Below are 12597 nucleotides of genomic sequence, written 5' to 3' on the forward strand. Positions count from 1 at the left end.
CATGATCATAGGGATGGAGCCTATCCCAGATGTCACTGGGTCAGAGGCAGGGTACATGCTCCACAGGTCGCCAGTCCATCACAGGGACACACATAGACAAAGCAGACAAACAACCACACACACGCTCACACTCATTAATTTAACTTTTCTAATAAAATGAATAATCATTCATAAGGTGTTGACATTCTTGCAGCATGTTTCTTTCCTCTTTATGTAAACTGATCTGATGTAACTGTTTGCTGTGAATCTGTGTTATCTACAAACTGAAATTATCTGAGAAATAACTTTTTTAAAAATGTTCTCTGCTTTTAACAAGTAAACAGAATATTTAAAACACATTTATCTCTGTACTTACAGAGCTTTGCTGGAGGCTTTGACCACTGGCAGCAGCCTCAGAAGAGCCTCCTCTGAAGCAGAGTATTTCTTCAGGTCAAACACATCCAGATCTTTTCCTGATGACAGTAAGATGAAGACCAGAGCTGACCACTGAGCAGGAGACAGTTCATCTGTGGAGAGACTTCCTGAACTCAGGTAACGTTGGATCTCTTCCACTAGAGAACGATCATTCAGTTCATTCAGACAGTGGAACAGATTGATGCTTCTCTCTGCAGACAGATTCTCACTGATCTTCTTCCTGATGTAATCAACTGTTTCCTGATTGGTCTGTGAGCTACTTCCTGTCTGTGTCAGCAGGCCTCGTAGGAGACTCTGATTGGTCTGCAGTGAAAGACCCAGGAGGAAGCGGAGGAACAGGTCCAGGTGTCCATTTGGACTCTGTAAGGCCTTGTTCACAGCACTCTGGTAGAAGAGAGTCTCTTTTAGTGATTTAGACTCCTGAAACTTTGATTGTTCTTCCATCAGGTTGACTCCAGAGTTGATGAAGGTCAGATGGACATGAAGAGCAGCCAGAAACTCCTGAACACTCAGATGGATGAAGCAGAACACCTTCTCCTGGTACAGCCCTCTCTCCTCTATAAAGATCTGTGTGAACACTCCTGAGCACACTGAGGCTGCTGAGATATCGATGCCACACTCTGTCAGGTCTGATTCATAGAAGATCAGGTTTCCTTTCTGCAGCTGCTCAAAAGCCAGTTTTCCCAGAGACTCAATCATCTTCCTGCTCTCTGGACTCCAGTGTGGATCTGTCTCAGCTCCTCCATCATACTTGACCTTCTTCACTTTGGCCTGAACCACCAGGAAGTGGATGTACATCTCAGTCAGGGTCTTGGGCAGCTCTCCTACCTCTCTGGTTTTCAACACATCCTCCAGAACTGTAGCAGTGATCCAGCAGAAGACTGGGATGTGGCACATGATGTGGAGGCTTCGTGATGTCTGGATGTGGGAGATGATGCTGCTGGCCTGCTTCTTATCTCTGAATCTCTTCCTGAAGTACTCCTCCTTCTGTGGGTCAGTGAACCCTCTGACCTCTGTCACCATGCCAACACAGTCAGGAGGGATCTGATTGGCTGCTGCAGGTCGTGTGGTTATCCAGAGGCGAGCAGAGGGAAGCAGTTTCCCCCTGATGAGGTTTGTCAGCAGCACATCCACTGAGGTGGACTCTGTAACATCAGTCAGGGGCTCCTTGTTGTGGAAGTCCAGAGGAAGTCGACACTCATCCAGACCATCAAAGATGAACACAACCTGGAACTCTTCAAAGCTGCAGATTTCTGCTTCTTTGGTTTCAGTAAAGAAGTGATGAACAAGTTCCACCAAGCTGAACTTTTTCTCTTTCAGCACATTCAGCTCTCTGAAAGTGAATGGAAACATGAACTGGATGTCCTGGTTGGCTTTGCCTTCAGCCCAGTCCAGAGTGAACTTCTGTGTTAAGACTGTTTTCCCAATGCCAGCCACTCCCTTTGTCATCACTGTTCTGATTGGTTCATCTCTTCCAGGTGGGAGTTTAAATATGTCTTCTTGTCTGATGGTTGTTTCTGCTCTGCCTGCTTTCCTGGATGCTGTTTCAATCTGTCTGACCTCATGTTCATCATTGACCTCTCCAGTCCCTCCCTCTGTGATGTAGAGCTCTGTGTAGATCTGATTCAGAAGGGTTGGGTTTCCTGCTTTAGAAATCCCCTCAAACACACACTGGAACTTCTTCTTCAGAGCAGATTTATGTTGGAAAACTGGGTCAAAAAGTTCTAAATAAACAACAAATAAGATCAGACAATACAATACACAGAAAATCTTCAAACTTTTCATTTCTCTGAGAATAAGTATTTGAACATCTGTTGTTCTGTGTGTTGAGACATCAGTAAATGTGTCATTTATCCAGCAGGTTAAATCTTTAGAGAAATCCTCTTACTGCTCTGCAGACGGTCAGCCAGCTCCTCCTGCTTCATTCTCCTCAGGAAGTGAACTGTGATCTTCACTAATGCCTCTCTGCTGCTCCTCTGCTCTTCATCCTCATCCTCCCTCTGACTCGCTAAGCATTCTGGGTAAACTGGACTCAGAACCTTCTGCATCTTCTTCAGCTCCTCCTTCACAAAAGTGACCATGTTGTCCTCCAGCAGCTGGAACAGAATACTATATGAATGAGCCAATCAGACTGAAGTCATGGAGCCAAACATCAGATCCATGTTGGACACACTGACAATCCACTGGTCTACAAAGTGCAGCATGGAGATGACTGTGAACGGAATAGATGGAAAAGTAGTTGTTGTACATGTACAGACCATAAATATGGAGTCCAGCTGTGTTTGATGCTGCTGGGCAGACTGACCACTGGGAACCTCTGAGCTCTGCTGGTCCACTCTGTGGAGGAATCATGAAGAATGAGCTCACATTCTGTCTGTCCACACAGAGACAAACACAAGGTAAAGCTCCATGAAGTGATGTGTGGATGTGAACAGTGAATCAGAGGACTCCCTGTAGTGGGAAAGCTTTACTAGTCCTGCTGATCCCACTGAGAATCAACAGCTCAGTCTGCAGCTGCTTGGAGCTTTCAGCTCACTTTGGTTGGGTCCAACAGCTCTCAGCAACCCCTTCAGAAAGCTTTCCCTCCCTGCTGAAGTGCCCTGGAGCAGGGCAGCCAGAGCCAGTGTGTGCTTGGATCAGACTGGTTGTACTGATATGCTCCCAGTGTTAGACAGATAGATGTTTAAAACAGAGTCGTCACTGAGAGAACTTTATCTGTGTTAGTAAAGTTGTACTGAAGATGTAAAGAATAAATTAAATGCTTTAGTTTCCGTCTGTCATCTCTAAACTATTCCAGTACATTTGAACATCTGGGTGGTGCCTTTTCCCTGGAGTATGTATTATAGATCGATCAGTCTTCTGGCACTCGGAGCTGGGTTTAGGTTCAGGTGAGCCTGGTTTTTCCAGCTTTCTAAAGAACACAAAATAATTTCAGCACTGCACTCAAAAGACAAAAAGACAAGTGATGACAAAACATTTGAAAGGATATTTTTGAAAATCTTATAAGATATTCAAAACCATGTTTGTTTGTCTATATTTCAACCACCTAAAACAGACCTGACTTTACTTTAGAAGTCAGCTGCTTCACACTTCCTACACTGTGTTAAGAGCCAAAGCACAAAGTGGCACCTGCTGGACCAGCTGGTGTCCTACAGACACTCAGAAACACCTCCTCCAACATCCATTCTTTCCTCTTTGACTGCTGTGTTTGTGGAAAACATCCAACACACACCGCTTCACATATGAACATAGAAATGGATGTGAAACAGAGCTGAGCTCACATTAAACTCATGTTGGAATAAAAACTGTTCAAACTGACTCTGCTACATTTTACTCTGTTACAACATTTACACTCAGCTCACCTCTGAAAGGATGGATGTTGGTCTGATTTGAAGAAAAGAGGTAGATCCATTGACCGGTCACTCTTCATGGACACACAGCTGGTTCCAGGTTCAGGTCTGAGTCTCTGATGGATCCTGAGAGAAAAACACTTGTTTTCTTCAGACTAAAGTATTCAGTGATAGTGTTTGAGTCTGCAGTGAGACGGCCTGTCAGAGAGTCAGTGTGGCTGCTGTGGAACAATGTAACAGCTCCCCCTTGTGGCAGCTCTGTCACTCTGCAGGCAGACGTCAGCAGGTGTGTGAAACTGGAAGCTGGATGTAATTTTACTGAGAGAAAACAGGAAGACTGAAGCTCTGAGCTTTCAGCATGGTTTCCTGACTTAGTCTTTACTGTTTGTGTGATCAGATTCATTCTGTCACGGTCGGCATAAACCTATCTGTGTGTGCCAAATATTTTGACATGGACTGCTTCCTCAATTTAGGTCAGTACAATGCAGGACTGGCAGCAAAACTTTTCCTAAAAGAGGTCATCCATGGGGAAAGGACAGACGATGTAAGTGTGCTTTGTGTTTCTTTTGTCCAATTACCACGAGCTAAGGCTAACCGCTAGTTCATGCAGGTACAAACGATGTTGAAATAAATTATTTATACAGCAGGTTGTGTTATATTAAGAGTATATACATTCTCAGGGTCTGACTCTGGCTCAAACATATAAGGTTGCAACTGTGTGTGGGCAGCCATGACCAGTGCTTGTGCTCAACCTCAGCCTGATGCCGAACCGAGGGGCGGAGTGAGCATTAGCAGCCGCAGCATGAAAATCTGACCGCCTCAGAGCAGAGTGCTACAGACAGGGCTGCTGTTTTTAATCTGTGAGGAATTTGACCAAATAATTTCACAGACATGTCATTAAGGTGCCTGGGATCTGTGTGAACCGGTGGAAAAGGGGTATAATTAGGCGCATTCCCACTGTAGGAACCTTTTGCAGTTCCTATAACCTTTTAAGGAACTAGGCCGTTTTTTCGTGCATTCGGACATACAGGAACTAGGGACCACGGCCCTCAGTTCCTAGAACCATTTTAGCTCCTTCTCCGAGGCGGGGTCTTTTCTGGGTTCCATAGGAACACATGACATAGGTGTTTGGTGGCTGGTAGCTCCGCCCCTTGACTGAAATATTTACTCATACGACACGGACACAACCGGCACCTGTTTAATAAGTTAAACTTGCACGTCGTCTCCTTTGTCTGCGGCACTCTGCTCTCCTTCATTCCTTCATGAAACAAAGAAGTATCGCCTGATGCTCGATTCTTCATCTCCTGACTCTCTGTGTGCTCTTCCAACCTCTTCCAACCATCTGAGACGCCTGATGTGATCGTCCATGATTAATATCACCGTCACGCAGACCATGAACACGGTGGCCTCCTCGCTCTCCATGTTAGCTTCTTGGTGGTGTTGTTTTTTCTTCTCTCCTTACTTTTTGCAGGTTTTGTTTTGTTGTTGAGTGGCGCTACAGTAACACGTCACGGTTGCAGATGGTTGCGTCACATCAGTCCCGACCAAGGTCCCCGACTTATGTGTGAATGCAAAATGAAACAGTTCCCCTGGGGAAGGGCAGTTCTTATAACTAAATTCGAGGTGGACAGTTCTTAGAACTGCCTTCTTAGAACTCTCTGTCCGAATGCACCTATTGTTCTCAATGAATTGAGAAAATTTCCTTTTTTTGGCGCTATCATTTTTTAATTTTCTGTAGAACCGTAAGTACTTTATTTTGAAGGACTTGAAACTATGTAATTAATGTAGTTTAATAGAACATTGGACAACAACAAAAGGAAAGGACGAACTTTGGTTCAAAGTTAAAATCAGAACAAATAAAAAGGCTAAAGGTAAGGTTTAGCACCATTTGAAAAGGAGGAACAAAGTATATTTCTGTGTACTTCCGAAATGTTTTGCATTAAATTAGTATAGCACATGCTAATTGGTGTAATTTGGAAATATTAAAAATTACGTTTAATTTCTTTTATCTATTTATATGTGTGTATATATATATATATATACACACATATATATGTGTATATATATATGTATATATGCATATATATGTATATATATATATACATATATATATATACATATATATGTGTGTATATGTATATATATACATATATATGTTTGCCACTCTTACGTTAGTTTAAGAGTGGCACATGCTTGAGAAAATTATAAAACAAAATAAACATCAGTAAGGCTCATCTTTGTTCGACTGGGAGCTACAGGTTGATTTGGTCGTTTTGTTCTTGTTTCTTCAGAAGGTCGTTTTAAACTGACGTCATTAAACACAACGTGTGAGAACGTAATATTTCTACATCAGCCGCCCTGTTCACTACATAATCAGCATCCTGTGAAAAAGCCACATCAGTGGACAGATATTCAGCAATATTCTCCCTTTGTTTTAATAAAGAGCTGCAGGACTGAACTAAAATATTACATTACACACATGATGCAGCTAATTAGTCTCATCAGAGACATCAGGAACTGATCCAAGTCTCAAGTAATTCAGCTGAAAACTGGTTACCATCTGAAACATGATGCAGCCTCCACTGAATACTGACAGATACTCACTGTTGGGCTGATGGAACATCATGCTGGAAATTAATCAACCAATCCTTTGACTGGTCGCTCTTAAGGGACACACAGCTGGGTTCAGGTTCAGGTTCTGGTTCTGGTTCTGGTTCTGGTTCTGGTTCAGGTTCTGGTTCTGGTTGGTTCCTGTGAATAAAGGTGGTTTGGTGATGTGAGTGCTGAGCTCTGACATGGAGAAGAGTCATGGACAGTTAGAGATGGTCATCTCACCTCTGAGCTTTGCTCTGGCTCTCATGTTCCCCACACAGAGTGGTTTTAGTGTCCTCACACTGATCCATGCTGCTGAATTCACATCAGCTCACACACACTTTCTACCTTCATCTGCAGAGGAAACACAAATCATTCATCTGCACATCAACTCAAATCCTCCTCTCCATCATTTGGGCTGTAAAAAGATCAGCTGCTGTACTTCCATCAGTCCACTAGATGGAGGCATGGAGCAGCACAGACATCATGATCCTGATGATGATGATGATGATGATGATGATGAAGCATTTCCATTCAGTGACACACACTGATTATCTGAACCTGCAGCACGATGATAAATCTGATATCTGAAACACTCTGATGGGCTGAATGCAGGACTGAACTGACATGAACAGCTATACTGTAGATAAGTAGCAGCAGGACTCCAGAAATCCATCCTGCAGGATCACTGCAGTCTGACAGGAACCACCAGGGGGCGCTCACTGCTCTCTGTTAAATATTATTCACTGATGAGTCCACATGATCACACACAGAGGCTCCAGACACACCTGAATTATGATCCTTCATAAAACAGGTTGAGTATCAGAGTCCAACAGGATCAGAGTCCAGGGTTAATCTGGATCTCATGTCAGGACTCTATTGTGAGTGTGTTCAGAGAGCAGTGATGAACAGAGTGTCAGTGAACAGCACATTCCAGTCAGAGTTCCTCTGTTGGAGGAGAAAACAGCAGCAGACTGAGTGGGAAACATTTCATGTTGGTAACAAGCTGCAGCTCCTCATCAACACACACTGATTGTTGCTGTTTACTCTCAGCTCACATGACTTGTGTCTCATCAGCAGAGGAAATCTCTCTCTGCTCAGAGACTTTGTTAAATGAATCAAAGTGTCACTTACTCAGCTTCTTCCATGAACTTCTTCCCTCTGCAGCTCTCTGCTGTCTGGACCAGGTCTGTGTGGAAGAAGAGGAAATCCTCTGCTGCTTCTCCGACATCAGTCCTCTGTGTCTGCAGGCTGCCGTCACTCTGAAACTCTGCAAAGCATAAAAGAGTCTTAAAGTGATCAGAGGTCAGCTTTATATGACTTTAATTCATAAATAATTAACCTGCAGAGCAAACAGCTTAAACAGAGCTGAGGCCTTCAGTCCGATCACTGATCAGCGCCTGGACATAAAAAACTGAAGAAAATTATTAATTTGTTCATGTCGTTGGAACCAAAGCTCTGGTGAAGACTTCAAGGCAAACTGAAAAGTGTTTTTTTCCCAGTTTGTGTGTGAGGGAAAAAGCTTTCAATGTGCTGCATTCAGGACCAAAGCTGACTCATGTTTGGTGATAATTCATCTCTTTCAGTGGTCACTGCTGGTACACGAGTTACAGGTGAGGTGGAAACACTTGATGTCAGAGAATCAGGTGAAGTTATTGTGACTTATAGAAGCTGCTGGACTGCAGCTAAACACTTTAAATGTTTCTGACAGCAAACATCCAATCAAAAGTGTTCAAAACAAGATAATAAAAATAAGACTAATGATAAACTTTTATGGGCTGGATGTGAATCGTGTGAAAGTTTGTGATTTATTGATCATTTTCAGTAGAAACTGATAAAAACATCATGTGGTTAACATGAATAATTTTAGAAGTGATGTTGAATTATTTCCATTGTTGTGAATAATATTAACAAATCCTGCTGTTGGTGAGAAAATCCCCACCTATTACCTGCCCTGCCCCCATCAGGGGTGGAGCTGTGACTCATTCCAGGCAGCAGCTCAGCTGTGCCTCAGTCTGTGGAGAGGAGAGTCCTCTTCTTTAACGCTCTGTTTGAACAAACTGTGAGTCTGAGCTTTGTCTTCAGTAACTTTCCTGTTTTACTTTATTGTTGTGTTTAATCCAAGTGGAAAACATTTAGTCTTGTTTCCTCTTTCCTTTTTGGTTTAGTTCAAGTAGTTTAAGAACAAACATTTAGAGTTTTGTCATTGTTTGCATTTCCTGTTAAAAAATCCTCTAAAACTAAAGCGTAAGTCTTCAAAATGTTGAGGTGACTAAAGCTTCCAGTCAAAGTGAACTGGGAGATGTTGCTTCATCATCATCAGAATCATGCTGTGTGTGCTGGGCTGCAGCTCCATGCCTCCATCTACTGGACTGATGGTAGAAATCCAGCAGCTTCCTCTGCCTCAGACTCCACACTTTAACTTTATTTGGAGATCAACAGGGATCAACATAATTAATATATTTATAATACAAAGGGAAGGGTTTTAAATCATGTGTGTAACCACCAATAATCTCTGGTTACAGCACCTAAGGGTCCAATATGAAGAGTACAGCTTTAACAAATCTTAAATATACTGAGGGGCATCACCGTGCTGCAGCTGAGGTGCAGATGAAGGTAGAAAGTGTGTGTGAGCTGATGTGAATTCAGCAGCATGGATCAGTGTGAGGACACTAAAACCACTCTGTGTGGGGAACATGAGAGCCAGAGCAAAGCTCCATCTCTAACTGTCCATGACTCTTCTATCAGCTCTCACATCAAACCATCAGCAGCAAACTTCTCCCAGTGCTGGAACTGGAGCCAGTTGTGTTCTTCCAGAGTGACCACAGAGAGGATTTTATTCAGCTTAGGATCAATATTCTGCCTCAGTGAGCTGAGTTGTGTTTGAGTGGTGGTGAAATGTAAAGAACTGTCTCTTTCTGCAGTGAAGTGGCTTTAGTGGGGTATGAAAATGTAAAAGCTATCAGAAGGTGCCTGTGTGGCTCTCTGCTGATGATTATCTACCCCACAGTTTGTTGCTGCATGTGGACTTGATTGTGCAGTTATTGTGGTCCTTCATGTGCAAAACAGGAACATCAGTGAGACGAGTAATCCAGGATGGTTCTTCTGGTAATTCTAGTGATCTAAACTTAACCGGCTCGTAGATGAAGGAGGACCCAGATTCACATGCAGGAGTCAGAGGAATGAGAACTTCATTCAGAACTCAATGAGCAGCCCTGGTCATACATGTGCTGAGGGAGGCGATGACTAATACAATCAGTAACAGCAACCAGGAGTGAAGCAGAAGCAGAACTGAACAAAAGGGACTGAGCAAACAAAATGAAACAGGAAGCAAACTGACTGACGTCCAAAAGTGAACTAATTTCAAGATGAAAAAGAACACTGAAATCCAGAGAACAAGATCAACACAAAAACTGAAACATTTAACGTAATAGCTTGCAAAATATGGAAAAATAGCGCTGAAAAAGAACATTTCCCACTTAAATAACACTAAACTTAACACAATTTAGCAGCTATGATGTGAACACAAAAAGAATAAACTCATCTGGCCATTTCGCCCACACGTTTATCAGCAGGTCATACTTTTCTGCTGCTGCTGGTACAAATGTGCCTTTCTCTGCTCTGCAGGTCATCTCTCATACTGGGGAACAGATTCTTTTCAACCTTTTGCTGTATCCTGACACTGGATTGGCTGCAGGAACTGGATGAGCGCTGGTCTCTGAGCACTTGGACTGGGTTTGGTTTCAGATTCATTTGCACATTGATGCTAAAAGCATCTTCAAAGCATCTCGCTCTGTTATTATTGCTTTTACTGTCATTTCTAAGAGCTTGAATATGCAGCTGGGCTCGAGTTCTGTGATGCACACTTTCATCTCCATTGATCCTTTCTGCAGTTCCACCACTGCTGGAACACTGATTAATGGTGAAATAACACAAGGCCAGGGCCGTACGCAGGGCCCAAAAAATACTGAGGTCATGAGTCAGAACTTCTAGTCGGGTTCAGGGGCTCCCCTGGAAATTTTTTTAATTCCGTTATTTAAATCTGGCCATTTTCAGAGTCTTAAAAGATCAAAAACAACATCATAATGACTTTTATTTGTTTTGTTTGTTATCAGAGAACATCAGCCTCATCCTAAATGATTTGCAAATGAGTTACAATGTAAAACTGGAGAATGAATTTCATCAAGTCATGGATTAGGAATAAAAAGGAATGAACTGTCCTGGGACAGAGGGATAATATATACAAATGCTTCATATTTCCTTCAGTATTTAAAATAGATACCCAAGCCCTATTTCACTATCATGTTGGTGATAGTGTCTAATCTGTTCACTCTTGTTAAGGAAAACCATCTTTTGAACATATTTCTATTATAATCTTACACAATACTTCAATTATCCTGCATTATACATCTGACTTTTAAAACATACACAGGTCTGGCATAGTCTCTTCCTTTTATAGTACCTGCTCTCCCTCTATCACTGCTCCTCTTCTTGCTGCTTGGCCCAAAGATGAGCTTGGTTTGGCTCAGCCTTTTCCTCCCTGTCCTGTTTTCCCTTTAGTGAAGAATATAAAAAACTGGACGATCTCACTCACCTGCACCTTAATGCTAACGTCAATAATATTGTTAATATTGTACATTTTTACACTTATATTTTAATACCCTACACTCGACACTTTTTTACTGAAGCATTTTCTCTTATTTTGTGTGGACTTATTGTGCCAAGTTCTTTTTTTTCGACATATTTATATTTAAATTCTTATCTTTAATTCTTGGTAGCAGGTAAAAAGAAAATTTCACTGCACATTGTACTATGTATGATTATGTATGTGACAAATAAAACTCTTGAATCTATAAACACAGTCAAATACTAAACTGATAGAAATGAAAACAATACTCCATTTCAACATCATGTTTTCAGATGTGTCAGAAATCTTAAAAAAAAAAACCTTGAGGGCGCTGCAGAGCTTTTGGAATTTGAGGTAAAAATGGGGCATTCTGAGGCTTTTTGAAGGACCATTATGGTGACTCATGAAGTAAGGGCAAGTTACCACAGAAAATGATTTATTATTATTATTTTGAAAATTAAAGGGGTGTTTTATTTTGTTTCTGCGCACGACTTCCTGTCCCGCGCGAGCTGCTCTGTGCAGTGTTGCTGCGTTGTGCTCCGGCATCCGGCAGAAATATAGAACAGGTTCAGCATCCAACGTTGAGAAATCAACACTGAATAAACGATTAATTTTCAATCGAAGACGTCGCTGACATTTCAATCGCAAAATGAATGTTGACTCAACCGGTGGAAATTGATTGACGACCGGTACTGACGGAGTTAACCAAAATGAAACTTTGATTCATGTTTCCTTGCTATCCGAGTAGGACGCTGGGCTGCAATAAAAATATCTCCACATTAGAATGCATTTTTTCTCACAGTCATCTACCACTTAAACTGCTCTCCACCTACATGTTTAGCTTGATGTGCTCCTCTTTCAGTGACTGGTGTGACTGACTGACTCACTAACGGTAACAACATCAAAGTCCGACTTGTGTGGTAGTTACCATAGCGACAGTGCATGTTGTTCTGACGCGCAGCACGTCTGCCCAAACTGAGACTGACGCACTTCACACCCACAATCAAACCACTTCACCATAATGGTTTTTTTAAAACAAATTCTCCAGAAACTGGAAGTGATCAATGCTGGATCATCTCTGGAATCACACAGTCTTAAAGTGGAGCTTCTTCTTCTTATGTTTCTATGCAGCTGAACACTCACATCATGATGATGACTGACGTGTGTAGAAATCCTGCTCTTCAGCACATTTCATTTCTCATCCAACGATGTTTAAAGTTCCCATTTTTCAGCTTTGATGCTGCTTCCACATCTCTTATTGTCTGTAATGCAGCTTCAGCTGTTATTTGATGTCTTTTGTTGAAACATGTGATCACCTCATGACACATCAGGAAGTTGATCAGCTTCAGCTGCTGCTGATTTGTTGGCAGACGCCTCAGTTTCTCTTTGGCTCTCAGTTTGCTGGTTCCTGGATTTCCTGGATCTGTTGACATGTCCCAGGTACTTGTTGTGTTTGATCCTCATACATTTAACTTTGTCCTTAGAAAGGATGAGTTCCAAAAAGGGAAACAGGGACTGCTTTTGCATTTGACACAGCCTATATCATGCCAATGTTCATTTGGGGCTGCAGTTTTTGCTTTAGTTTCAGACTTGTTATTAGGCTGGAATGTTGAG

General features: G+C 42.1%; 1 protein-coding gene across 1 annotated transcript in view; it reads right to left on the minus strand.

The window, feature by feature from the left end:
- LOC140291809 (NLR family CARD domain-containing protein 3-like) overlaps positions 1–12597 on the minus strand; it is a 562338-nt gene that overhangs the window by 4006 nt on the left and 545735 nt on the right. The window contains exons 5-9 of the mRNA XM_072379443.1: positions 6496–6515; positions 3777–3876; positions 2673–2751; positions 2303–2510; positions 356–2138 (exon numbers count right to left, since the gene is read on the minus strand). Of these exons, the coding sequence (XP_072235544.1) occupies positions 356–2138; positions 2303–2510; positions 2673–2751; positions 3777–3876; positions 6496–6515 (2190 nt within the window). The remainder of the gene's footprint in view (positions 1–355; positions 2139–2302; positions 2511–2672; positions 2752–3776; positions 3877–6495; positions 6516–12597) is intronic.

The sequence above is a fragment of the Leuresthes tenuis genome, unplaced genomic scaffold, assembly GCF_036924035.1.
Source record: "Leuresthes tenuis unplaced genomic scaffold, fLeuTen1.0.hap1 SCAF_1, whole genome shotgun sequence".
Lineage (NCBI taxonomy): Eukaryota > Metazoa > Chordata > Actinopteri > Atheriniformes > Atherinopsidae > Leuresthes > Leuresthes tenuis.